Source organism: Haliaeetus albicilla, chromosome 3 (assembly GCF_947461875.1).
Source record: "Haliaeetus albicilla chromosome 3, bHalAlb1.1, whole genome shotgun sequence".
NCBI lineage: Eukaryota > Metazoa > Chordata > Aves > Accipitriformes > Accipitridae > Haliaeetus > Haliaeetus albicilla.
The window spans coordinates 39400548-39428265 of record NC_091485.1 but is presented as its reverse complement, the minus strand read 5'-3'; the positions used below and the strand labels follow the sequence as shown (position 1 = coordinate 39428265).

Here is a 27718-nt window from a genome sequence, read left to right as displayed (position 1 = left end):
ATCCATTTTTCAGGTCTCAAGGGATGGAAAGCCAACCACAAGACAGAAGATGACAGCTTTGGCACATTGCCTTAAAGTCAAGATGGCGGTACAACGAGGAATGAGCATACACACTAACCTACCTGTGGTTTCTTCCAAGTTTATTCACACAAGGTGATGGTGAGAGTTTTTGCAGATGTAGGCACATTGGTTACACGTTTTTGCTTCATTCTCTTCTTGCTTTAACTGCTGGGAAAATCAGCACTGGAATGGCAAGAGGCAAAGGAAAGAGGTGCTGGACAAACTATTGTACCAGCTGCCCTCATTTCTATTGATGCCAAGCAGCAACCCAGTGAGCTCCCAGTACCTTATGAGAGGAGTGGACTTTCCATTTTGTACTCCAGGTAAAACTATACGCACTGGTAAACTATTTTCACCACCACTGCACATGCGCTTAGTCACACTTGCTCCCCAAAGCTAACCTTATCACTGTAGGTGGATTGAGTGAGTAACCAGATGGGCCAGGGTTCGTGTTTGCCTGCACAGAAGTCAGACAATACAGGACTAGGGGAGAGAAGTAGCAGGTCACCATCCACAGCAAGAATCATGAAGGTGGTAACTCCTACTCTAATAGGAGTTCCTAAAGCCTCTTCAAACCATTCTTCTGTCATGACTGAATAGCTGCGTAAAACCTATTCAAAAACCATGGTCTAGATAAACTGGGCATTTGTTCTTCTTTATAAAAAGACTGACAAATCCTTTTATATAGTTACAGCTGTTTAAGGGAGAAAGTAAGTCTCTGACTCCACAAAGAAGAGAAGGGACTCAATCAAGCCCTACTGCTAACAAATATGACATACAAAGATCAATAGTGTTGTCATGAAATATGTAATGATACTTCTAACTATGTACTTAACACGCAGAGTGAGACATGCAGAAATCGTCTTAAATATTCACAGAAATACTGTGCAGCTGTTCTGATGCTTTTATTTCTGGAACGTCTCTACCATTCCTCTCGGTTGTCATCCATGATACAATGGTTTTGTCTGCACAGTGCCAAGCTCAGCAGGTAAATGACTTTGCAGGAGGAATCGTTATGGTCCGTGAAGCTAGTGAAAACCTACTTTCTCTGAATGGTTTTGGTTCATAGTTACCTTATAGGATTGAAGTTAACATGACAGAGTTAAACACTGCTCTCAAACACTTTTAAACAAGCTTGTGTTTATAGGAAGTACAATATTATTTGTTATTTCCATTTCATTATCATCTAAAGGCAATAACAGATCCGTCACGGAGGGCTTGAGTAACAGAGCAGTAACAGAAGCCACAAGAACACGCTGCCCAGATTTCACACACATGCCCAACACCACCGGGCGTTCACAGTTACAGTGTCAGCCCAGCTCCCCATACGAATGCCAGGCTCATGCACAAAATAGGTATGTTCAAAGATACAGATATATTTGACCAACTAGGTTGTCTCAGTACAGAGTAATTTAGTAAGATAATACACGAAAAATCCCAGTAACTCTTCAGCTGTGAATAAAACTACCATTGCCCAGGAGCCAGGGCATGACTCTCTCACACCATCACTATTTGAAAGACAGCACTGTGGGGCGACTGGAGCTCCCTTGATTTTTCCTCAGAAAATTTCCACTAGTAACTGATAATTGGTAGTGGGAAAACACGTGTGTAGCTGATGTCTGTGAGTGAGACTTCACAACCAGTTTAAGCCAGTTGAAGACCCTGATGCTGCCAAAGGGGTGTGGGAAACAGAAATGGCTCTTCTTACAGCACCACCTGCTTATGTTGGGTTAGGTATTATATCAAACCCTTTGTCTCATCTATAAAATATGGATAAAATGTACTATATCAGAGGGGGGCATGAGGCTTAATTTAAAAACTAGCAAGAGCTCTGGGTTACCTGGTATAGGAAATTAATTGCGAGGTTCTGTCAGTTGAAAACGCAGCCTGCAAATAACTGCCATACTGGCATAAATGGCAAATAAGAAGTGTGCTGGAAGGAAATACCCTACCTTCCTAACTAGTCCAAAGTGTTCTGCTGCAGTGATACAACCCATGTGCTGTTCAGTTCCCCAGAAAGTATATTCTCCCCAAACAAATCAGGGCTGCCACGATTTAAGCTCCTGGAAAAAAAGATTCTCTCTTCAGGACTCTCTAGCGCTACCACAGCCTGGAAAAATACAGGAGTGGAGAGATGAAACCGGCCAAAAGAGTATACACAAAAGAGTTTGACAAAAAGTTTTTTTCAAACATGGCAACTTTGCACAGTACAATAAAGTGAATCCCTCATCCCTTGCTATTACAACATCAGCCTTCATGACAGAGGTTCTTGTGGGCAATTTCAGCAGAGGACAAGATTCAGAAGGACATGGAAATCAAATGTGTATCCCAGCACAGGCTGAGGAATACTGGCAGTGCAGTCCCTGCGGCCACTAAACCTGTTCTGTGGTTAAAAACAAAATCTCCAGTCTTCAACCAGTATCCATCCACCTATTTTAACAGCATGATAACAGATCCAATGTCAATATTCAGTACACGTCTGTACTCAGATTCTAGAACAGCACTAGCTTTATCAGACAAACACAAGAATGCAAAGGTGTAAGTATAGAGCCTTCTACTTCAATGGGGTGACTGAAAAGTGCTCCCTTCCTAGCAGAAAGAAATAAGCACACCAGAGGTTATGGGGTTCTCCTTGTGTTTGTCTTGTGCTGTGGTAGCTGCATGAATTAGATGCTGAAAGGGTCCAACATGAAGCAGAATCTGATTTAAATGAACTGTACACACAACCATGTGTGCTTTTTAAAAAAAGAAAAATAGTATTAAAATTTTAGTTTCATTTCTCCCTTTCCCACTTCCCTTTCTCAGTTGACAGTCAACAGCTGGTTAACTGCTCTGAACATGCACACTCATTCCCACGTTTAACCAGCGCTCCCAGCGGGGCACTGTGCAGCCATATGCTACACCACCACGTTCTAATATTGAACCACAGCACATTGCCACTTCCTTAAGCTTGTGGCTGCACTCTGAGTGACAGCACCTGCAGGAGCTCAGCAGAAGCAATTGCTTCACAGAGAAGCAAGATACAGTTGATAACTTCTTTCCACAGAACGCAGCAGGAAAAGGGAGCTGTTGCCTCCACAGAGACAAAATGACTGTGATGGATGATGTCCTGCTGTTACGTGGCTCGTGTTGAGCATGTGACCATGCTTTACTCTGGTTTTACTCTGCCAATGAACTCTTCACATAGATCTTAAAAGGAAAGATAAATATCTGACAATACATGTCAGAATCTTAACACAAAGCAAACTTTCAGGAAGCCTTTTCCAAACATGTATGAAGTGTGTAGGTTTTTTCTTAACCAGACAACAAAAAAGTACCCCAGTTCAACAGCCTTCTTAGTGAAGCCAGATGGTAAAAAGATGATAAAGTGGAACAGAATACAGTAAGCTGACATCTTCTGCAGGGGACTCCCCCTCCCTAATTAAAAATTACCTCAATTATTTCCCGAATAGCATGACTTTTTAAAAAAAAACATGGACAATTTAAATAAAAGCCATAACTTGCTAAAAGGTTTAGAATATCCCTCAAAACATTTTTCCACCTTTGACCACCTCTAAAGCCTTCAGTAAAGTGAGAAATCTGCTCCAACTTTTATGCAAGTTAATACCACTGACTACTGAGCAAGAAAAAAAGCCAGTCAAGCATTCACTTCAAAGCACTATTTAGTTAAAGATGAATTACTTGACCTTTTGGCAGTGTACAATGGAACAGAAGTCAGAGGCACCCACGTTCTTCCATTCTCTAAACAGTCAGCGCCATATCTATAAGAAATTACCTTTGTGTTAGAATAGAGCACACTTTTCAGAACAAAATGTTTAAGCTAATAAAGCTTCATGGAAGCCTCGAAGAGAGCAGATAAGTCTTCTTCTGTTTGGGGACGTGGTGATAGTTTAGTCACTCTCTCCTGCAAGATTAAAGAAAAACTGGATTACAGAATTTACAATAAAATTAATCAAACAGTAGCTGAACTATGTGCCTTTGTACTAACATCCTGCACAGAGAATAACAGGGTTTTGCAAATAAGTAATCAAGTAATTAAGGCTGAAGCATCATCAACTGTACAGTACTTTCAGGAATATATTAGTTAAAATTGCCCATAATTAAATACACAGAAGCAACATTAGAATGCAGTTCAGTTGCAAAGTCAAGTACTTCAAACATAGGTCTTGTCACTCACAGATGTCAGTACACTGGAGGATATCATCCTAGGAATACAGTCCATATTAAAATTCATTTGCCAGCATTGGAACTAGGAGTTCAGTTTTTAGGGACCAAGATTTTCAAAATACATCATCTCTGAAAGCCCAGGAACTGCTGTAGATGGGGAGAGTAAACAGTGCTTGCAACTCAGACTCCAAAAAAGACACAGCAAGGGACGATAGTGAAACGGCTTAATAAAAAGCCTGACACTTTGGAATCAGAATACAAACCAGTTGTGGTTGGTCTTCATTTGGATGGTCATTCAACAGAATTTTCGGGTGCTGAAGTCCCACTGACTGAAATGAAACTCAGGTATATGCTTCGCTGCTCTGCTTGACAAAATAACCACAAAGGCAGGGATGGCAATTCAGAAAAGCCCCATGCTACTGAGGATGAGGAGTTGTATTAGTGTAGGTATTCAGTTACTGCAGAAACACTCAGCTGAAAGGGCCTAACATCATAACCAGTATGAGTACGCTAACTAGTACTTTTATGCTTTCAACAACCAATGATTTTAACATTTATTGAAAGATTGGGGAGAGTTAAACATCTGCAAAGACAAAGGCCAGGCCTACACAAGGAATGTGTTATCTTTAGGTGAATGCGGTGTATTTTGGCAAGATGGGGTTTCTTCTGCTACAACCTGTTTCAACATCTCCCTCATGGAAGAGGCTGTCCCAGTAAAAGCTCTAAATTTGCCCCTGCCCTTTTTCACATGTGAGACAGTGGATGTCACTTACTAGGGCCTTGCATCATGCACCAGGTAGGATGCTGGGGAAGGGGCTCCTCCAGCCCCCTGCCTTGGGGTGAGGCGAGGCTCAGACGCCCTCCCGAGCGGAGCACACACCACCACCCAGGGCAATACTGCAGTGCAATGCTGCAGCCGCTCCACTTCCCTCTCAACCCACGGGGCTGCGATTTGTGGACAGGCTGGATGTGGTTACACAGCAAGAGGCCACCGCACTGTGAACTTAACATGTGAAATATTGGTCTAGGAAGTCAGCTGTGAGATATTCACAGTTCATAATCATGATCAGCATGGTTAGCATGGCTTGTGACGAGTCTGAAAAGTGCAGCTTTGTGTGCATAACTTTACCTACACGAGAAGCCTTGGTGGTGCAGCAGTAGCAATCAAATGATACCTCTTTCCCCATCCCCGACCAGCGCTGCTACAAACACAGATCCAGCCAAAGAAAAGGCTAAGATTCTTCCATGCAGTTTTGAAACAAAATGGAAAATTCAAACAGCACTAGGGCAAAAGTATGTTGTTTTTTTTCAGACTCACAATATGCAAAATATAACGACTCAGTGCTCAAGTACTCAGTAAATTCATCAGGCTTATATTAGGACACTCTGGGCCAAATTACAGTTTTGCAGCCCTGTGCACCAACATGGACAGAGTTATCTGTAAAGTCACACAGGGTGACAGGAGTCGATCACCCTGACAGACTGTAGCATTTCCCAGCTACATCGATAGAAGGCTGCAAACGGATGCTCCTCCTGTATGCCTCGACACAGAGGCACCAGCACTCCCTCTGCACAAGCCTGCTGACATTTGCTGGTGCCCAGACAGTAAGGCCCCGGCTCTCTCAGTCTGACTCAGCGCATTTTGGTCCAGTGCCAAAAATGAGCAGTTTCAGGCTCATCGGTGGTTCAGCCCCATTGTAGACGCCTCTTGGATGTCTGCAGGGGGTGGGTGGGCTAAAGAACAACCTTCCGCCATCTCTCATTTTCAGTCCTCCCCATCTCCCCTCAAACACCATTACAGGGCTGGCCACCTTAGACCTTGGGACAGCATCTTCTTTGCTAGACTCACTGCTGTCTGTAAATAGGATCAATTTCAATAGACTCAGTTAGAAAGGAAAATAAAATTCTGTTTTAACTTCAAGCATAAATGTTTGTCACCACAGAGTTCCCATCCTAAATCCTGGCAGTCAGAGTAAACTAGTTTTGTTTTCCTGCAGACTGTACTTCGCAGCGTGGAATACACTCTGCACACTTACTAGTGCTATCACCACTGCACCACACTGCCTTGCCGACATGAATGGGTCAGTGCTGTATTCCAGACACAGCCTACTGCAAGATGGAAAGAAAAAATATACTGAAGACTAAACTGTATGGACTACCTCTGTGGGCAATAATGGACTACTAAGAAACAACAATACATTTTCATCATGTTACATCTCATACACAAAACTGAGGTTTGAGAAAGTATTAGGTCATCTCATTTTACACAGTACAATTAATCATCAATGCCATGAGATGACAGTAAATGAATTAAAAGTCAATTTGAGCTAAGTTAACAAACAAACAAAAAACCCCTTCAACATCTTTTGGTGAAGAACCTTCTGCCTCCCCCAGCTATGCAAAACATGCCTTCAATGAGATGTGGTTGTGATGATTCAAACCAAATTGTTTTAAAGGAAGATATTTATCAAAACAAACCTCCAAAATGCCCCGTAACAATTTACATGCATAGCCCATTTGATGGGTGCTCAGAGACCTTAGTTTTCTTCCTGGCTTTGCCACTGCTCTGTTGTGTGTGATCCTAAATAGTTGCACCTTTGTGTCATTTTCTCAGGTATAAAACAGGAATATTAATATTTACCCTCTGTTTTAAGTTGCTCTGGATTTATGAATGGGAAGAACTAGACATGGTAAGAAATAGTGCTGTAAAAAGTGAATAACCTTTCAGCCTACAAAATTTTCATTTTCTCCGTAGCGTTTACTTCCCTTGCTACTTGGTGGAAATAAATCCTAAGTAGACAGAACAGTCCATAGCACATGAATCAAACTGTCTTTTTACAAGGAAGACACTGGATTTTGCTTTTGGAGTGGTGTGTTGCTTTTTGCAGTGTCTTTGTGAGCACTGAAACAATAAAGGGTATCACAAGTTTAATCTATATCATCCCAGGGGATCTTATTTCAAATTCTGATGGGGGTCAATGGAACAAAAAAGCCATCTGGGAAGAAAAGTGCAACTTCTCAATATGGGAAAGTTTAATGCAAAGTGAGCTTGATCATTCTTACCAGATAGCACATGGTATTAAGGCTTTATCTATAACCCATCCCGCACACATAATTAACAGAGATAGTTATGAAAAAGCAGTATCTTCTACAAAGATCAAAGGTCTATGAAAAGCATCCTCCTTTTAAAAAAATGTAACATTAAAAAAACCCAACCAAACACCTAGCCATTCTTTCTGAACCCATGTGAAGAACAGACTGCAGCATGCACTCCATCTCACTGAAAAGAAAAACCTAAACTGTGCAGAGAAACAAAATACCAGTTGACTATCCATAATTTTCTCCACTTTAATTGTTTTCGTGTAAACCTAGAAATAACATTTGCTTGAAAAGAAACAATTCTGTTGTTTCAAAAATCTGTTCTATTTTATTTGACAAGAAAAACTGTTTTGCTTTGTCTTACCTGAGGCAGAGTGCCTTTGACTAATGCAGGGATGTCTGCTTTAGAATAACCAATTGCAGCCAAGCCATCATCAACATTCAGATCAAATAGGAATTTCCGGAGCGTGTCTGCCAAAATAAACCCTGCATCTTTGATTCTGGCAGTGCGGATGTCAGCTCCTAAAATAAGACATAATGCCTTGACTGTAGGGTGGAGAGAGCGGAGGAAGCCTGTTCTGGACTTAATTTAATCATAATATCAGCTGAATACATATCCATACACAACAGTCACTGCCCTAAAAGCAGCATGAAGCAAAAAGAGGAATCAGTCTTCACTTTATGGTTGGAATAGTTTGTAAAAGGTGAAATAAAACAAGATCAGGAGAAGTAGGTAACTGCTGCCAGAAAGACTAACTGCCACATGAGGTTAACTTCCTTTCCCTCTGTGCCTACAGGGAGAAACATTTTCAGTCTGACTAACTGCTGGGAAGACGGACGCTAATGCATGAACGTCAATGGTATTTATTTTTATGGACAGTGTGCCAAATGCTAACTTTATTTTAAGGCCTTGAGTTTGCTGACATCTAGAGGACATGGAAACCACCGACTATTCTGTTCAATTACACATTCAAAGACAGGACTAGAGCATGCAGGCTGAGAAAGACAGGAGATGGCAGGGCAGTGTTGAAGGGGTTAAGTAAATCCTAAACTTAATGCTATTTGAGTATGTGCTGACTTGTGTAGGATAATGTAGAACTGAAGAGGAGGAACTGGTATCTTTGAAACATCTACTGAACAGTAACGATAGCATCAATATAAAATGAAAGATTACCAGTATTTCTTACAGAATAGCTTGCTTCCCCTTCTTCAATGAATGCTCAGGACTTATTTAAAAGTAGTAATAAAAACATGTCCAGATAGAAGACACAGGTTCCTCCACATGATTTCTTTTCCACATAAGCTGAGCTAAATTTGTTCTCTGTGTAACATCAATGATGTTACACCAGAACTATGTTAGGTCCAAGCACCATACTGAGAGATGAGTAAGAGCACAACATAGCTACAGGAAAAATATTTTCTGTGATGCTCATGCAGTTCAGTGTAACATTCAAAGGGGGTTAAGTGAAGAGGAAACCAACCAGCTCATTTGAGGAGCTCAGATATTCGGGTAGTAAGACTGGCAGTACTGTAGTAGATAATGCCTGGGAGAAATTGATAAACAAGGTATGACAAGTCTTGTACAAAGTCTTATGCTATTGTGATTATGCCATGCAGTCTGAGTTTATCCTGGGTTCTGCTGTAGAAGAGTAACTGGGACATAAATCCAGTATCTTCAGATAGTAAAGTAAAAGGGAAAGGGAGGATGGGAAAAAAATGATGGTAAATGTGAAGGGCAGTTTTAAAATATTGCTGTAGTTCGAGTACTTTCTTTTTGCTCAACTTAAATCATACCTCAGTCTTTGATTGCACTTTGAAATTTTCTGGCCACATGCACACCTATTTCAACTGTTTAAGAATCCACCCAGGGAGGTATTAAGCTTTTTCAGGCTGTACCCAAATTCACAGTTGTACATACACACAAAATAACTATTTAGTAACCTGCTTCATGTCATAAAATACCTTCTTAGTCATTGCATTTGGCAACATGACAGATTTGAATCAGCTACTGTAGTCAGTTGGACTCTGGACTGGAATCAGAAGTAAACACCCCAGGTGGGAATTAACAAATTCAACTCCACGTGACATGTTTTCGGCAGAGTCCCTTTACAGCAAGGCAGACAATAACGTAGTTTAAATTTCTACTGAGAAAATTAACAGAGCTTTTAGAAACAGAATTTATGGTAGCAGTTCATACCACAAACCCTAAAGGAACTGCTTTTCAACCACTTGTTTTAAAATCAAGGAGCCAGAATTCAAATTCTCTGATATGCTGTGCTGGCCAGTTATCCAGAAACATTTCCTTAGTCTACTTTGAGTTGTGTGTTATTGCTGTAGGAACACAGACATTTTGTACCTTAGTATATGATTCCAGCCAGGTTTGTGTTCTGGTTTTGACCATAGGCAGGACTGCATACTTCAGAGGAAGGCTGAACAACCTCATAGACAACATTTATAAAATAAACAGAATTTTCCCCCAGTGTAGTTTTTCTGACCATGTTGTTTTACATTCTCTTCAAAATACTGTGATATTTTCACTGTCTATATAAAAGTCCCACTCTTTCTTGAAACCCACAATGCTTTCCGATTACTTATACAAGGAAGTCATACATGTGACTACATTGCTGTGACTTGCATACAGAAGGCTGACCATACAAGGGACTGAACACAAATTTTCCAAATACCAGAAAAGTTGCCCTAACCACTTTCTCTCTACTCTTTATACTGTTGTGCATGTGAATGTGATTGCTTATTAGCGAGCATAGGTATTAGCAGCAGTTTAGCCACAACACAAAGTCTACTGCAGACAAAAAACCTGACATTAGATATAAATAAATTAGCCCATCACAGAACCATGCTGTCACAGCTAGACTGCTAACAGCTCCAAGATTACATCACTGAAAGTTAGTTTATTACACTCAGCCATGCTGAGGGTGCAATGAAGAGGTATCCTTTCTCTAGGACGCCTTCTGGTGATGGGCTGCACAGATAACAAAGCACTGTATGAAAAGGTAACCTTTAAATGAGCTGTCAGCTTGCAGCATTTACTTTTATTCTGCTAAGAAGCAGAAAAGGCCACTTTGTTCATTAACCCACTTCTCAGCCATCACAGATGTGTCCACAGAATAGCTACTCCACACTTTCCCTTGACATCGTCCACTGAGAAATTCCAACACCTATAAATAAGCTTAGGCCTACATTAGAAAGACCAAAACCTACAGCTGTGTGCCACGGAAAAAAGAGCAGGAGTGATGCAGAACATCACTCTGTCCTAATTCATTGCCACAGCAGGGAACTTGTTAGGCAAAATGCTTCCTTTTAGCTAACAGATGCACCTGAGTACTTGTTTGGTTTATGGTATCTACTCTAAAGTAACTACTCTCCATAAAGCAACAAGAGAGGAGCCAATTACAGCTACTCCCTCCTGATTTGTAACAGATGTACAGTTAATTTCAGCTGTCCAGTTTTCTAGCCAAGAAGCAGATTTCTCCAGCTTGCTTCTCTAACTACATCATCTGGTATAAAAATTTAGCATTATTCTACCTAAGTTTGCATTATGTGTAACTCAGTCAGGCTCCAGAATCTTTTTTTTTTTTTAAACTTAACCCTCCCCCACAACAACCAACTACAATTGCTTGCACACATTTTTTTTCCCTCCCAAAAAGACATTTTGGAAACAATTCCATTTGTATGAGTAAGTTGTACCCATAGAGATTCCTACCTAGTATCTCTGCAGCTTCCAAGTGCCGCTCAGGATGTATCGGTGCTGTGAAAGCAAACACTGCTGGGGATGTCAGAACCACAGAAAGGCCATGTGGCTGGGGAAAAAAAAAAAAAGAAAAAAAGAATAAAATCACATCAACAGGACATGTACTTCCAACTTCAATGTGCTTTAATGCTCATTAATGTGAGATAACGGAGAATTGAAATGTATAATACAAAAACAAAGATAAACCAAGTTTTACCACTAAAGAGTGATCCACATTATAATCCTTTGGTTTATAAGTTTTCACCAAACCAGAAATAGGGTAAGACATTCCATGGCTGGAACAGAGTAGAGAGAAAGTGGTTAGGGCAGCTCTCCTGGTATTTGGAAAATTTGTGTTCAGTCCCTTGTGCAGTCAGTCTTCTGAATGCAAGTCTCTTAGGTACAGATACTCCAAAGGTATTTAGGTATGGGTATGGTATGGATATTAGGTACAGACAACCCTCAACCCTCTGCACCTTAGGGATTTAGCTGTAAAAACCAGTACTTCCTTACTTTGTGAGTGTGAAGTTATATTACTCCACTGACTAGACTGAAAGATGCTCAGTTACTGAAGTAATACAGATATACCAAAAATAGCATAATCTGCATCCCTACCTAATCACACTGCCTGAGAAAAATAAACATTAATTTTAAAGCATAATGAAAGAGTGGATTTGCTCAAACAACAGGAATGAAAGGAAGTTCTCCAAAGAGAATGATGGCTAATAACTTATCCACACAAATCAGGCTTAGACTTTGCTTCTCTGAGATTTTCACCCATATGAAACTACATTGCCTTGCAATATTAATCACAGCTCATTTCAGCCTGCTGAATGCTTACCCCACAGACAAACTTACAGACAATTGCATCAGTTCAGGAATAGCACAAGATTACCTCATTGCTGTCTCACTGCAGAACAGCTGGCATGAAATCCAACATTTTAAATGCCATTGATGTTTTTTTTTTTTTCAAACTGTAGTTTTTACTATTAAAGAAGGTAAAGCAGGTCATGATTTGTATTTTTCACGTGATTGTATTTGAGTATCACAAGCCAGAATACACAATCCTCATACATATAAATGCCAAGACCCCATCAATTTCTCACAACACACGGCTCCCCCTGCATCACAGGCCAGGCTACAATGTCTTACTATATATTCAGCAACAAAGGCAGTGATGTCTTTGACAACCTGAAACAAACACTGGCTAGAAGCTGACCTCAGATGGGGTTAATATGTTCCTGTACTCACCAGAGATGGACACCAGCATTGCCAAAGCCAATACCAGCAAAAGCACTTGCTAGGTGCATGTTGGCTCTTGCTTCACAGTCTTCAGGGTTTCTGATGGCTCTGTGCACCATGGAGACAACAGTATCAGTGAATTCACAAGTGGATTGGTAATTCAGGATAGAAAAGGGAGAGAGGGCTTCTTTATGGACAGATATATAAAAACCTCTAAGATGAGCTGAGATAAAAATGCTGGAAATAGGATCAATTCGCACTTCAGTCAGAGAGCAACCCTGCTTCTGGATCAGTAAGTAGACCAAACTGGTTGAGTGAAGGGCAAGTTTCCTTTCACTTTTCTAAAACCTGAGTAAATAGAGTGAATTTGGCTATTTTCACCTCAGTGGTGGTTTAAACAATTCTACTTAGGAGCTTTGGCAATCCTATGTATGGCTCCAAGATCACTCCAGCTTTCTCACCATCTCATTAGTAAGTGGTGGTCTGGACCCCATCATCTGTGTGGGAAGAGGACAGGGTTCCTTGCCTTCCTATGCATGAGACTGCTTGTGTAGTTTGACAACATGGAGAAAAAGTCTCATGAATAGATTCCACAGGAACAATAAACAACTACTTTGACTGGCTAGGTACTGTAAAGAGTCTTTTACAAAAACCCCACATTGATCTTTAATAGAAGTGCACATGGTATACAAAAGCTATATACAGGCTAAAACTTTATTGGTAGGGATCAAAATGCACTCCCAGTTAAGTCAAAACTTAATCTAAATTGAAGGTCTTATAAGTATGAACTAGTTTTCAGTAAATGCATAATTTTGCACATTCATAAGTGCATGTGGTTACCTTCTTGATGGAAGTATCTTAATTTACACTCAAGGTCACAGAAATTACACCAGCAGTATTTTGTTCATTTTGTTACACATTTCCCTTATACTGTCACAGAAAGAGGATTCTTGAAAAAATATGTGAATGCTGCTCCCATATTAACTGAGCAGCTTGAAATACCTTTTACTGAGGACTTATTTTATAAGATTCACAGAGGCATTAAAAAGCTACCTCCTCAAGACAACCTAGTAACCCTAATTTTACTTTCAATTTTATTTGAAAAAATTTTTGCTTTATTTAAGAGAAATCCAGGGTAGAAAATGAAGGTTTAATGTAGCAGTTTCCCTTATTTTAGCCTAAAATTCAAGTTCTTCTAAGCATCCCTTTTTGGGCACTGAAGACTGAACATACTGTGAGGGAGGTGGCTGTTAAACCTATTACCTTTTCAAATATTTAGCCACAATGCGCAGAGCATGAACAGCCCAGACATCACTGATGGGATTGCTGCCTTGGTAAGCTGGTCGGTTGATTGGATTTGAAGGGCAGGGACTGCGCATGTTGTAAGGAAGAGCAGTGTACGATTCTAGAGCATGGCTAAAAGAAAGATTTAAAAATGCATTATTTAAGTGGGAGAGCTCCATTTTACTGCCTTGCTGTCCCTTGAATGCAGGTTCTTCTTATTTACTTCCAGTGTTTAACAGTTGCCAAAAATAGAAACACAATCTCATACACAACTGGGAGAATGGTGGGCGGGCACCTCCAGAGCCCTTCACTTTCCAACAAACACATAGAAGGCAATCCAAACACATCCACAATCTACCAGCTCACACCATGCTTAAAGTTAGATTGGATGAACTGCCATCCTAGGGTGTAATGCTTTTCACTGAAGAGCACTGTACATCTGCAATGGGTGCACTTCCTTTCTGTATGACAGGAACAATAAGAGGCTTTAGCACTGGAAGCACTGTAAGCTACCTTTCTTTTACAAGTATTGACCTTTAAAAAATGAGGAGTATATTTACGCTAAGCAGAACTGCCAACAGTTGCATCTCCCAGATACTCGTGAATCTGACAACATAAAGAAAGGGGCACCACCTACATTGCAACATTTGGATGTACAAAACTACAGACAAACCATTTCCATTTATGAAAAAATGCCTCAATTCCATTACAGACATGGCAGTTCAGGACACTTCACCAAGCTTGAGAAATCACAGTTTCATTATACATCTATTACTTCAATATACACAGCACCCAAAAGCAAAGTAAGCTCTGGCCCTCGAAATAGAAACTTCCATGCGTTTTGTGCAGTTAAAAGCTGTGGGTTTAAGATGAAGAAAATTTTGTGCCAAGTGAAAAGCAAATTATGAGAGAGGTTCTAAGGATGGTCATAATTGGGCTGAGACCTGCCAGCATCCCACAAGCCTTCACAAATTTTTGTTGACACATCATGGCTTTTATTAGAAAATCCTTGTTCTCTATTCCCTGCCATGTCTGTGAGACATGCTAAATGCCGTCACAATTGTGATTAATCATCTATATGATCTCTTAAAAAGGGACACCGGGACTGTCTCCCCTGACAACAACCATCCTGGAAGTAAACGGTTTCTCCAGTGCACTGCAAAAACATTAAAATTTCTGCAAACAAGTGATTTGTTTCCATACATTCTCAGGGAGGTAGTGAAATTAAGTAAGAGGAAAGTATAACAGAGACCACCTTAACAACAGGAAAGGGAGAAAAAAGATCATCCGTTCCTGCTCCTAAAATACATTTTTTCTGCAATCATCATAGTAAAAACACAAAATTGTAATAAATTCAAGCAGCAACCTATACAGAAAACTCACCAAAGCACATCAAAGCCACTGTTGGCCACTATTCGCTCAGGCATAGACAGCGTGTGTAAAGGATCAATGATGCCTAATGTTGGCTTAATGGCTCTTGAAGCAATACCTGCAATATGTAAATGAGGAAAATGAGTTAAAGATTTTTTGCAACAAAATAGGACAAGACAAGCTTAATGTTCAAAACATAACAATAATGAGGGGAAATGATTCGAAACTATGAAGATAAAAGCAGAGAGAGAAGGAAGAGTAAGAAGTATCTATGAATGCAAGTCTTATTGACGACGAAGTCCCTGTAAGAGAGTTACATGATTTGAGACTTTTGCCTGAAGTGAATCATACCAGACAATGTTCTCTCTCCACTTGTAAGCTTCCCTGAGCAGCCTATACTTTCGAAATTTCTGTGCTGAATGGCATCTGCAATAGTATTCTTAGATTTGTACCTTTTGTGAACAATCGAAGGGCAAGACTGGTTTGTGTCTACAATCAATTGCTATTGCTAATTGCTGCTTCAGCATCTGTAATAACCATGCCTTCAAATTTTGGTTAAGGGGACACAGATGTAGCTTTGAGAGAGAGAGAGACATATAAACAGACAGACACAGACTGATTGACTACATATAGACTAGAAAACTCTTGAGCTATGGTCAGAACCCCTTAGCACACCCTTTGGGTCCCAAGTACTGTAGACTGTGTAGCATATCAAATCCACATATTTAGAAGTAAAACCTCAAAACAGCTACGAAGCTTAAGATGACATTTTAGCCTTAATCTTTATTTGCCAGGGATGAAAAGGCCAAAGGAAGACAGTGCCCCTCACTTGCACAGCATCTCAGGCCTGATGTTTCAAAAGTCAGGAAAAGGAACATTTGGTTGCAATTACACAACAAAGAAACAGAAGTCTTAAAAGCAGAAAGAAAAATCCAACGGAAATAAGGAACAGTTGGTTGACCCTGAATGTAAGTAGAAATTTCCTTTGCAATTAACATTTTCTGCCATTTAAGGACTTGAAAGATTTTAGTTTCCTGTTTTGTCTTCAAACTATAATCCACTGTATTACATAGGTATTTCATTATGTTAATATGCTATAAATTTAATTTAAGGAGGAAACCTTTAAGCTCTTCAAATTTGCCTGTGGCAGCTGAATCAAATGAAATGACACCTGAAATGACATGCAGTATCCCCTTCTTTCAAGTCAGGGAAATAATGAAGATATTGGAAAAGCAATTGTCTTGAATAGCAGACAAAAAAAAAAAACACCTCACCAGTTTTTACTTTTAGTTCTTTGAAGTCAAAAATGGCAACACCAGTGGTTTCACTTCCGGTTCCAGCTGTCGTAGGAACTTAAAAGGAAGAATGGGGATAACAACAAATAGTAAGTAATACATAATATTGCAAACTAAATAAATAAAAACATAGTAGTAATGCCACCAAAAATAGAAGATCCAGGAAATCTCAGAGGTATCCCTAATCTGGAGCCAACAGGTCAAAGAGAAACTGCCACTTTGATCTCTTTTCTCAGTAAAAGGAGTCAAACTCAGCTAAACAAGACTAACTAATGACAAAAACTGTGATTTTACTTCCACTGAAGTAAACAGCAAAATTGCTGCTGACTACAGCTAGAGGACAAGTAAGCCCACAGGAAAGTGAATGAGTTGTGGTAAACTGATTTCAGTAGAAATATCATACAGAGTGTAGACTGAGTCCCCTTCTCCTAGCTCTCACTCTCCACCCCCTCCTGCTTTACCTGCAATAAGTGGCTTGAGGGGCACAGTGACAGGCTTCCCTTTCCCAATAGGAGCATTGACGTAATCCAGGAAGTCTGATGTAGGGCTGGACGCATACAGGTTGGCAGCTTTACAAGTGTCTATTACAGACCCACCTCCAACAGCAACATAGGCATCAAACTCTCCCTTTTTAGCAAATTTAATGGCATCCAGGAAACTTGGAAAACAAGAAAAGCTTTCCAATTAGGAGAAAAGCAGCACATAGAGAAAATAACTATTAAGACCAGTGTACAGGTCACAAGGACGTGTTTAAACAGCTGTATGGCATGCTGCAAGAGCCTAGGCACTAGTCGGAGAAGCGCACTGTCAGAAGTAGTACCTTTGGTCTGTTGGTTCCACCCGGACGTTATCATACATCTGAAAGTTTATACTATATTTTGCCAGGGAATTCAATACTGCATTTACAGGAGGGAGTTGGGAGAGGTTTTTATCTGTCATCAAACAAACTCTTCTAGCACCAAGATTCTGCAGGTCCTACGATAACAATGAAGTTAAAAAACAAACAACTGGTATAAAATCACACACTGAACTATTTAAAAACTAATCCAAATCAACTGATTTATTATTATTATTATTTATATTATTATAAATATTTATTTAATAATAATAAAAAACCCAACCTCAAAATAGTTGGTTACTGTAAAATCTTTGAAACAGTATCAGCTAAAGAAAAAGAGGATTAACCACATACATAGTAGGATGCAGAAAACAGAATAAAGCTGCCAAACATATAGTTGAAGTCTTATGATAGAAGACAACTAATGATAAAGATGTTGAACAAGTGAAAACCATGTGTAACCACTTAAGACTTCAGTAAAATGTAAAGTATTTTTTTGAAATATCTTTTTCTTACACAATTCCTGTGACATAAAAAGGCTTTTCCAAAGGTTAGGTCTCCCCTAACTGACTACCTAAGCATGGCATTAAAATCTTGAAAATTTAATACAGAATATCAATTTACTGATGAAAAATCAAAATAAGGTGGCAGAAAGAAGAAAAATAATACTACTTCCTAACCTTTGCTAAATTAATTGTCACAATAGCTATACAATCAATACATGCAATTCTAAATAATCCTAATGCTGTTTAAAGACAGAAGTTCTGCCTAACTTCATTTACTATCTGACTATTAATTTACTTTACAAATTTGCAAATGAAAGAGAGAACTGTTAATGCCATAAATGCCAAGAAGAGAGGAAAAAATGATAAATGAAAAAATGCAATGATAAAGGCAAACTGGAGCAATGTACTCAGGTGAATCATCTCACACTGCTGAAACAAAAATTCTACATTTTCACAGTGCAAACTCAGAGCTGAATGACTATCCACCTAATTTAATGGAAAGTCTCTGATTCATTTTAATGAGCACTAGAAGAGATGAAAGTGATCTTGAGAAAATCCTGGTGAGTCACCACGATTCAAAACTTTTTGAATTAAATCCCCTGTCAGAGAAAAATATTGTTGCATAATCCTGGCAAATCATCAACAATCTAATGACCCACTAAGCTGCATTTCCTGTACTCACTTATACCACAGCAACATTGATGTAACATGCTTCTGTTCTTTACCCAGCAGTATTTTCCGCCTTTTTACACTGGTATATATGGCTACACACACTGCAAAGCAATGGAGATTCAGATGCACCGTGTATAAGCTTTTCCTTATAAAACGGATTGATAGCACCAGCAGCCCTTTAGAAAATAACTTTTCACCAGTGATGGACTTACACTACGGAGGCTTACCATGCCAATCTCTTTAGTAACTCCTTCTCCATATCGGATGTTCGAAATAGCCATCTACAGAAAAAAGAACGTATTTTTTCTGGAAAAATGGAGAAATGGCATCTAGTTCCAAGCAAAGTGAAATATAGATATTTACTAATGTAAATATTTGTTAAATGACATATTTGGAAGTATACAAAATACTACTTTTAAATCAGATGTATTTTATTATTAAATCTACCTCAAATGCATAGTCTGTATTTCCCAGGGTAGGCCGTTCAGGGACTGGAATGGAAATGAAACAGTAAAATTAGGGATCAAAAAGTGACTTATATCTGTATCTCAATACTAGAGTTGACAGATTACTTTGCTTTTAAAATCACTAATACTTTGCACAGGTCATCTTGGCTTGTCTGTGTATAGGTTACCCATTTCATCCCTTGTTGTTTGTGAGATTAAGTGATCCAAGTACTTGATTTGATTTACACAATTCAGCAAAACAAGTGTGTTTTCTCCTTCTTTCAAGGATAAATCCTTCTTATAAAAACTAAGTTAGCAGGAAGTTTGCATGAGAATTTGTTTGCAGTCTGCCAAGACCAGAACAGCACATGATAAGTCAAATGGAGTATCTGCAGAGCATACAGGCTGCTACATACAGGTTGAGAGGTGTTACAAATGTGTAGGGGCTACATGATAACCTTCAGAACAACTTTTAAGACAAATTCATGAGACATCCTCCATATGCGTCCGGATAGAGAGCATCTTTTGTACGTGTGAGAGTTATACTAACAGGTGTTTACACTTCTTCTTACTTCTGCCTAGTCCTAAACTTGCAGGTGAAACTGAATTGCTTGCTTGAAAATTAAGAAACTGCATGCATTGCTAATAATAAACAGAATTTTAATAAGAATCAGTGTGTCACTATCAACTTTATTTAGTAGAAGACAGAAGATATTAATAAATATAGTATTTCAGTCACATCCTCTCTCTGCCATGTCATTCTTGCATGAATTTCTACAGAACTCTCTATTTCTTGCATATCCTGATTTTGCCACACAGTGAGGCAAACTGCATCAACTGAAACTGCCCATTCTTCTCCAAGAAAAGATCAGATGAGGCATTCTGCTCTTCCTGCTGAAGTCATGCCTTCTGTCTGCTATATTAATTGAAAATATGTGATTTGGATTCAGATCCAATGAGTGAGGCCATGATAATGAGTCTTACAGACACTCTGGGGTGCACTGAAGCACTGACCCACGACAGTAACAGATAGATGTATTAAAATCCTTTATGCACTTTCTATTCAAGCCCAGGCCAGCTGCTATCAGGTCTTTCATTGCCATGTCTTGCCAGGCTGTACATGTTTGACCTCTCCTGAGTTTGAGTCTGCTGTACTCCCAGTCATTAATTTGACAGGCTAAGAACATGTCCAAGCCATTTACTCTCTTGCTTTCTGATAGTATAATAGGTGCCCTGCTGTTATATTCTTGAGCCAAACTTAACTTCCAGGAAGAATTTTACCGAGTTCAAAAATTGTACTATTTCTTCAAACAGTCAAGAAACACAATGAACATTTTTCTGCTACAGTCACTGTTACATCAATTCCCACTATTTAGAGACTTACCGAACTGATACTATCTCGCTACATTACAGACTCAATTGCTGCCTAAAACTTACAGAGAGGATTCTTAATTAAGACTTCTATTTAACAAGGGCTTAGTTTGAATTGACTGTGTAGGTCATCAAGCAGACAAGCAGAAGAAAGAGATTCTGCTTCTCAGCTGCGCTATTATTGTCTTGCTGTACGATGGTCTTGGGCAAAATATGTATCTGAACATATATTAGCTTTTCCACATGTAAAATGGCAATGGTAATTCTTTAAAAAGTGTCTTAAGTAAAGCACGTGAAACCAAGCCTCTCAGAATTACACACCGCTGAAATTATGGCCCAAAATACTAATTTTTATTGGACCTGGACACTGACCAGCACACAGACAGCTATCCCAAAAGACTCCCTACAGTCAATGCAAACAGAAACTCCTCCTGGGGTGACTCGGTCACTTGGCGCAGCTCACCTGCTCTTACAGGCGAGCAACAACCTGGCCTAAGTGAGCTGTGTTCTTGGGACTGGCTGTATAAAAAGCCTATGGAGATTACATTCCCCAAGCCAAAGCAGACCTTTGTGAATAGCTCCTTGTTATTCATAATGCTTCCTGTTTCTTTTCTCATGTACCAGATGCATATTTTTCCCTTTGAAAGCAGATCTAAAGTTGAGATGGCTCAGGTGATGACAGCAGGAGTAGCAGCCATAGCAAATTTCTGATCAGCTTGCCTCACGGCAAGGGGAGGGAGGGAGAGGATGCGTTAGTTGTGGCTTACATGGAAACAGTGAATCTCTCTGACAACAACCACTATAGTTGTACAGCTGCAAACCAACAGACTGCTTACCTTATGCTTTAAACTGTTCTCTTTCCTACCTGTCACCTGCACCCTCTGCCCAGGTTACACTGATGTGTATGGCGCTATGGGGTCATGGTCTCCTACAGAACTATTTTGGCGACATGAATTAAGTCTTACCTTGGGAATAGGTGTGGCAATGGCTCGGGCACCGACATCTAGTGAAAAGGTAAAAAAAAAAAAAAAAAAAAGACAAAAAAAAGGCGTTGTTAAAAGGAAAAGCTAAAGCAGAAAACCGAATCCGTCCTTGCCCCAAAGTCTGCTGTCGGCACCCGTTCACCGCGCCCTACCCCACGGAGGCCTGGCAGCGGAGCCAGGGTGCGGAGGAGGCCCGGCCCACCCCCGGGGCCCAGGGGAGCGGCAGGCCGGCAGCCGGGGGGGTCCCACCTACGGCAGAACACGGGTGGGTGCCGGTAGCCAGCCCTCAGCCGGCCGCCCCTGCGAGGCGGGGGCGGTGAGTGGGTCAGCGCTAGAGAGGGGGCATTAGGACACCCCCGGGAGGGAGCGGTCGCTGCTTTTCACGTTCAAAACGCGGCGGCGACCGCCCGGCCTCGCCCCCCCGCCCCGCTGCCGGCACCTGCCGATGAAAGGAGGAAAACCAGCGGCCTCACGGGCGGCCCTGCCGGGCTCCGGGACGGCCGCGGGCGAGGAGGCCGGCCCCCGCCGCCGGCCCCCGCCGAGGCGGCGGCAGCGGCTCCCCTCAGCCGCCCCAGCCCGGCCCGGCCGCACTCACGCGGCCCGCTGCAGCTGCCGCAGGAGGCGGGCTGCCCGCTCCCGCCCGGCCGCCATCGCCCCGGCTCTGGGGAGGTCGGCCGGGCCGGGGGCCGAGCCAGCGGCAGCGCCTCCTCCCAGGGCAGGCCGCCGGGGTCAGCGCGGGCTCCCACCCGCTTCCCGACCCCCCCGTCGGTCGCGCAGTTGCCCAAAAGCGAGGACTTTGCCCGGCTGAAGTAAGAGCTACCGCCGTGCCGCTGCTAACGGCCTGCCAGGGCCCCGCCTGGGGCTGTGAAATCGCCGGCCTCTTGGGAGAGCCGGAGAGCGGCAGCACCCCCGGGGCGCCCGCGCCTCCGCTCGGGTTGCCTCACGGCTGGTGGAAATGCGCAGACTGCCCAGGATTTTAGCGGGGAAAGTTCACCGGTAACGTCGTCAGCAGCGTAAAGGACTGACGGGGGGTGTGTGCACCTGGGGAAAAAAAGCTGCGCTCTCTGGTTGAGCAGGTGCAAGACGCCCTGTGGAAACCGCAGGAAGATCTGCGGTCTGGAACGTATCTCAGAGCAACTTTTTCTCCACGTTCCCGAGTGCTTTTTGCCCCTGCTTTGCCTAGCTACTTACACTGACAGCTTGCTGTCAATGGGTCATGCCCATGAGACCATTCCTGGCCACCGGCAATTCTGAAGCAGCTGGCAGCAGTGCAGACTGCTCAGCCCAGTGGCGAGAAACATTTGAGAGGCAAAGAACACATCTGATGCAAAGCCCGTTGCTTAAGCACTACAGTCAGTCCATCAATACCACCCAAATCCCTTCAGCTCCAAGGCTTACGCACCCCTTCTGCCCTCAGCAGCCGCCTTACAGACAGAGGTTTTGCTTTTTGATCGAGCTCAAGCTGCCATCCTACCAAACTGCTACAGAATGAGATAACAGAACTGCTGCAGAGTCGCCTAGCTTTTTCAAAAACTCATTTGCAGCAAAACATTATGTTATCATTAATCACTCACAAGTCTACTACTTGAAAGTTTGAGAACTTAATTTGCTTGAGATTGCTGGAACTTGTTTTACTCCCCCTCTTACCAGGGAACAGCATCCTTCCTGTAGCTAAGCCACACACTGGGGCAGCAAATTATATATATTTTTTTTATTTCAAGTGTACAGGAGACACTAGAAAGTTCAAAAGAATAATAAGCATAAGTCTGAGATAATTTGCATTACCTACTCTCAAACTGCTTGGTAAAGAAAAACACTGTGAAACTATTCCTATGAAATGATGGATTAGCATTAATACAGGGAGAAATTTAGGTTTTAACCTGCTGTTCCGTACAAACTTTTTTTTTGTCAAATTCAATGGCTGATCACCAGCTTTGACTTCTTTTCTTAATCAACAGACCCCTCTAGGAAATCTGTACAGTTTCTTAGGTCTCGTAAAAAATCTTACGGTTAAGTTTTCATGTTCCTTTTGTAACTGAGCCGGAGTACTACAGAGCTGAGCAGCAGAAGTTGACTTACAGGGCAAGAGCTCCACCGTCAGGCCATTTGCCCAGACCACACAGCAGCAGCCACGTCCTTTGTATTTGAGCAAGCCTGTTTACTCGATCAAAATACAGGTCACGGCTGTGGCCCATGCCCCCCCCCGCCCCATCCCAGCTACCTGGGCAAGGGACAGCTTTGCTCAGCTTCAGTCCTGCCTGGATATGCTGCAGCTACAGCCAGCTGTAAAGTGACATTACCTGGCTGTCCCTGTGAAAGCCCCAGCCCAGGGGGAACCGGGGCTCCTGACCCCCTGCCATTCAGCACCAGTTTCCCTTGGATGGAGAAGACAGCCCTCCTTGACTGCCAGCTAAGAGCCAAACGCAGGACATTTTAGAAAGGCCAGAACGTATTTATTGACAAATAGGTGTGGGAATAGAGCACCGGGCAGGAGGCCGTCAGCGACAGTCCCTTCCTGCGCCTTGGCGGGCATCCCCAGCCCTGTGCTGCACGAAGCCCCTCTGTCCCTCACGCCTTCTTTCTCTTGCCGCCACCACTGCCGGTGCCGCTGCCCACAGGCCGCTGCTGCTGCTGTTGCCGCCGGGCTCCGCTCTTCTTGGCGCTGCGGCCAGCTCGCTGCTGCCGGCGGCCACGCTTCCCCCGCTGCGACTGCTTCTTGCCCTTGGCGGCGGCGGCCTCGGCTTCCTCCTGGCGCAGCTGCTTGTTGACGGCCCGGGTGATGTCGAGGACCGGCCTCTTGCTGCCCATGTCCCGCAGCAGCTCCAGCTGCCGGCTGCGCTCGGCCGCCAGGTTGCCCAGCAGCGGCTCGAAGCGGCGCTTCCTGCCGCCGCTGCGGGACGGTGGCTCGGCCGGCTCCTTGGGCAGCCGGGGCTGGAAGCGGCCGAGCGAGGCGGTGGAGACGCGGGCGACGCGGGCGACGTGGCCCAGCTCCTCCCGGCTCTGGTGGCCGGTGGGGTGGAGGGGCGCGGCGGGGGCGGCGGTGCCGGTGCCGGTGCCGGCCCGGTGGGCGCGGGCCAGGTTGCGCAGGCGGTTGAGCTCGTTGCGCGCCACCCGCTCCCGCTTCTCCCGCCGCAGCCGGGCGAACTGGTCCTCCTGCGGGTCGGCGCCCTCCGGCACCTCCGCCAGCCAGGCGCGGGACGGGTCGCCGCCCGCCCGCCGGTAGCCCCAGCGCCGCCGCCACTCCTTGGCCTGCTCGTCCCACACCAACGAGGTCCGCTTGCGGCGGCGGATGCCCTTCAGCCGCGCGAACTGCTCCCAGCGCGTCGGCGGCCGCGGCCGCGGCGGCGGCTTCTCCCGCGGCAGGCGGAAGGCCGGCTCGGGCAGCCGCGCCACCAGCGGCCCCCCCGCCCCGCCGGCGCGCTCGGCCGGCAGCTCCCAGAGCCGGGCCACCAGCAGCTGCGCGTTGTCGCGGGCCAGCGCCCGCAGCAGCGCCTCCCGCCGCGGGCCGGCCCCGCGCAGCCCCGCCGCCGGCGGGGGGTTGCGGTCCACGGCCAGCAGGTTGCCCAGGTCGAACTCCAGCTCCAGCTCCTTCTCCACCGTGACGCTCCGCCGCTTCTCCGCCTCCTGCTCCTCGGCGGCCGCCAGCACCTCCTCCACCCGCACGGCCGCCATGGCGGCGGACGCGCCGGGCCGGGCCGGGCCGCGCCGCTCCCACACGTGCCGGCAGCTCCCGCCGGTCGCCCCCGGAAGCGCAGCGAAGCCCTTCCGCCCCAGCGCGCCGGAAGAGCGGCGCCCGGGAGGCCCCGGGGCGGGCTCGGCGCACTGCCTGCCGGGAGCTGTAGTCCCGTCTGCGCCAGCCCGGGGCGCAGCGGAGGGTGCTGGGGGCCGCAGCCCCCGCCCCAGAGAGGGCCCTGGCTCCCGACAGACCCTCCCCGGGCCTTCTGCCGGCTGCTGGAGCGCCACCGCCCGTTAATGGCTCTCGGCTCCTGTCAGGGGCCGCCTGCGGCCGTGACCTACGGGCAGGCGCTTCCGATGGTGCGGATGACACCGCCAGCGACCCCCCGGCGGGGGCCGCCCCGAACGAGCGGTGCTGAGGCGGGAAGCGTGTGGGAAGGGAGTCACTGCTGTAGGGCAGCGCCTCCAAGTTTTGGTCGCAGGACCAAAACTGAAGTAGTGTATCGCAGGACCAAAATGCCAAGTAGCGTATCGCAGCGCCGCGGGTCTTGCGGGCGGGTCTCCCCGCAGGGAAGGGAGGGGAGGAACAGCTTTGGGGAAGCAGAATCACCGGGCAGGTGTCTCACCAGGCGTGATGATAAGCGAGGTCATCGGGCGATACTGCGTGCACCCAGAGGTCGGCTGGGTCAAAGATACCTCCGTGCTATTTTTAAACAAATGGGCTACGGAAGAATCCTTTTATAGCTACACAGCGATTTGGCTTGTACGGCCCTGACGTTTCGAGCTGATCCCTGGTGCCCTAAACCCAAGCTCATGGTAGCACTTAACTGCAGCCAAGGAAAGCGGTGGGAATTTTTGTACTAGATACGATTCTCCACTAAGTTATATCACGTCTCTGCCTTTACATTATATTCGGAGTGACAGAAACTATTCCGGGTATATTGCCACAGCAGTATTGTTGGAATGAAAATAGAGTGCCAGCCTCGTAAAATGAAGACAGATAGCTGATTCTCAAATTCTAATGCCTAGCATATCACAAGTCGTACTTTGTAAGTCTAACTGTAATAAGATATATTTTTTTTTCCTTTTCTTTTCAAGTCAGCAGTTCTGAGCATGATTTGTATACTATGGAGCAGCAGAGTCCCTACGCATTTAAGCCCAGGCCGGACGGCACAGGCAGTTTTCCCGTTTACCACAAGGTGGCATTGCATTGGATAATATTTTGTTCCCTGTCTCGGACAGCTCATACTTTCACCTGGAATTACAGATAAAATTAACTTTAAAGACAGTTCTTTGAAAAGATACACATGCACTATTTGGCGTTAGACTTAGGCATACATTTATACTTTTGAACTGCAAGGTCCATTGTTTCAGCAGCCTGGTCAATACCTTTACACTAATCCCTGTACCCTCCTGTTTTATCCTTACGCAGCTAACCCTTTGAGTTGTTTTGGTCTATATTTGTACAAAGCCCAGGAGCCTTCAGGTAAATGTCTGGGACTGAGAGGACATAACTTGTAATACCTCTTGCACTTCCAAAGTTGCTTTAAGCATTAATGATGTGTATCACTGGAATAGCAGAAGGAGTGTGTGCCAGGAACAGGTCTTCTTGTTTTACCTGATAGTGTGAACCTGCTAAGGAAGGGAAAAAAAGAATCTCAGAAGCTAAAAATTACTTTCTGGCAACTGTTGTGTAGAACTGAATTCCAGCCTTTGTATGTATTCCAGAAATTGTTGTTTACTGTATGAGTGGTCCCAGTGCGGTAAAAGGGACTGTTCTTTTACTCAATTGTTTCCATGTTACTTTGTGATAGTAGTTTAATAGGGGCACACTTATGATTATGGATTGGTAACAGGAAATTCTGTACTTGGTCTCAGATGGAGTTCAAAAGTGAATTTTTTAATGGCCTTTTTCCTCCTTTTACTGATCTTTGTTGTGTGTTTCATTGCTGCAGGCAATGAATTGATGCTGTGTATTTAGTCTCTACACATGATTCAACAGTAATGATTATAATCAGCAGAGGAAATCTGTAAATGCTTTCTCATTGGTATTTGGTTTTTTTTTCTGTTTATGAAAATCCCACTTTCAGCAAATTAGCTAAGTCCTTGAAACTTGTCAGAAGTAGATGTTACAATACGTTCTTAAAGGTATTTCAGAAAACACTTACAAAGAAATAAGCTAAATACCTGTTTAGAGAATAATTCTGAAAGAGCTTCTTGCATCTTTTCAAGGATTCAGGCTTCTAAAGAACATGGGAGAAACCCCGACCAAGGTGAAGTCTTGGATGGTTTTGCTGTAGTCCTTGGCAGAGTCAGGCTGTACTTATTACAGGCAGAAATTTCGTAGTCTTTGTTTAGACCTTTTCCTGTTGTGTCGAAGAAAGAGCTATCTGCTTAGTCTACTGGCAGTGCCAAACTTTTTGTCCTGTAAGCACAGGACATAACTGATGAAGGAGCCTCATTCAACTGTGCTTCAAGTGTCCCCAGCACCATGTTGCCTGTTAGGGAAGCCTGACTACAAAATCATTACTGCTGTACATAGCGATGGTGTATTATTCAGACAGGACATTTCTGAGTTTGTGATTTCATGGTGTGGTTGGGAAGGTGGTAGCTGGAAGAATATTTGAATGGATTTGTTAACCAAATGAGATTTGTAGATAGAGTCGTGGATTTTTCGGGAAACTATCCCATCGTGAGCTGTGGCTTCTGAGATGCTCGCTGTAGTAATCATAGCCGCGCTTTGAGCTTGTAACTCCCAGTTTAGAGCTCAGAATTACAAGCAGGCACACACAGCTTCTGTTAAGTGAATATGTGTGTGTACTGCTGAAAATTTGGGCTTTTGAAAGGATGAAAGGGTGATATCAGTGTTGAATTATAGAAACGTTTGTTAGGAAATGAATGTTTTTATTATCTCATGTTTGCTCCAGCTTTCTAATAGACTTTTCCAGCAATTTTTTAAAG

At 43.6% G+C, this 27718-nt stretch overlaps 3 protein-coding genes across 5 annotated transcripts in view; all 3 read right to left on the bottom strand.

Annotated features, from left to right (window-relative positions):
• The window catches only part of VXN (vexin), a 29674-nt gene extending 29434 nt beyond the window's left edge, over positions 1-240 (bottom strand). Inside the window, exon 1 of the mRNA XM_009926014.2 lies at positions 123-240. The gene's annotated coding sequence lies outside the window, so the exon portion shown is untranslated. The remainder of the gene's footprint in view (positions 1-122) is intronic.
• On the bottom strand, positions 124-21909 carry ADHFE1 (alcohol dehydrogenase iron containing 1). Of its 3 annotated transcripts, none has more exons than XM_069779456.1 (15): positions 21678-21909; positions 21065-21102; positions 18730-18773; positions 18510-18563; positions 17087-17241; positions 16728-16924; positions 16246-16323; positions 14984-15089; positions 13580-13732; positions 12326-12424; positions 11292-11370; positions 11048-11144; positions 7691-7848; positions 3836-3964; positions 124-243 (listed from the first exon to the last, which is right to left on the bottom strand). In XM_069779456.1, exons 1-14 carry the CDS (start codon positions 21731-21733, stop codon positions 3881-3883), a joined length of 1398 nt encoding a protein of 465 aa, XP_069635557.1. In that variant the 5' UTR covers positions 21734-21909; the 3' UTR covers positions 124-243; positions 3836-3880. The 3 variants fall into 3 exon arrangements, with proteins under 3 accessions (XP_069635557.1, XP_069635558.1, XP_069635556.1); XM_069779457.1 differs by lacking the exon at positions 124-243 and adding an exon at positions 1183-3249; XM_069779455.1 differs by lacking the exon at positions 124-243 and having other exon boundaries at positions 1417-3964; positions 21678-21908.
• Positions 21910-23513: 1604 nt separating this feature from the next.
• RRS1 (ribosome biogenesis regulator 1 homolog) lies at positions 23514-24857 on the bottom strand. The gene has a single exon (XM_069779454.1). The coding sequence runs from the start codon at positions 24752-24754 to the stop codon at positions 23651-23653; it is 1104 nt and encodes a 367-aa protein (XP_069635555.1). The 5' UTR covers positions 24755-24857; the 3' UTR covers positions 23514-23650.
• Positions 24858-27718: the final 2861 nt, after the last annotated feature.

What these genes read in the sequence shown, in the direction of transcription:
- ADHFE1 (XM_069779456.1), bottom strand. Translation starts at nt 21,733, where the DNA reads ATGGCGGCCGGGCGGGAGCGGGCAGCCCGCCTCCTGCGGCAGCTGCAG. An exon ending in TTACTAAAGAGATTGGCATG is followed by an intron (nt 17,242 to 18,509) that starts GTAAGCCTCCGT and finishes TTGTTATCGTAG; the next exon opens with GACCTGCAGAATCTTGGTGC. An exon ending in AGTGGCTTTGATGTGCTTTG is followed by an intron (nt 13,733 to 14,983) that starts GTGAGTTTTCTG and finishes TCTTTCTTTTAG; the next exon opens with CCATGCTCTAGAATCGTACA.
- RRS1 (XM_069779454.1), bottom strand. Translation starts at nt 24,754, where the DNA reads ATGGCGGCCGTGCGGGTGGAGGAGGTGCTGGCGGCCGCCGAGGAGCAG.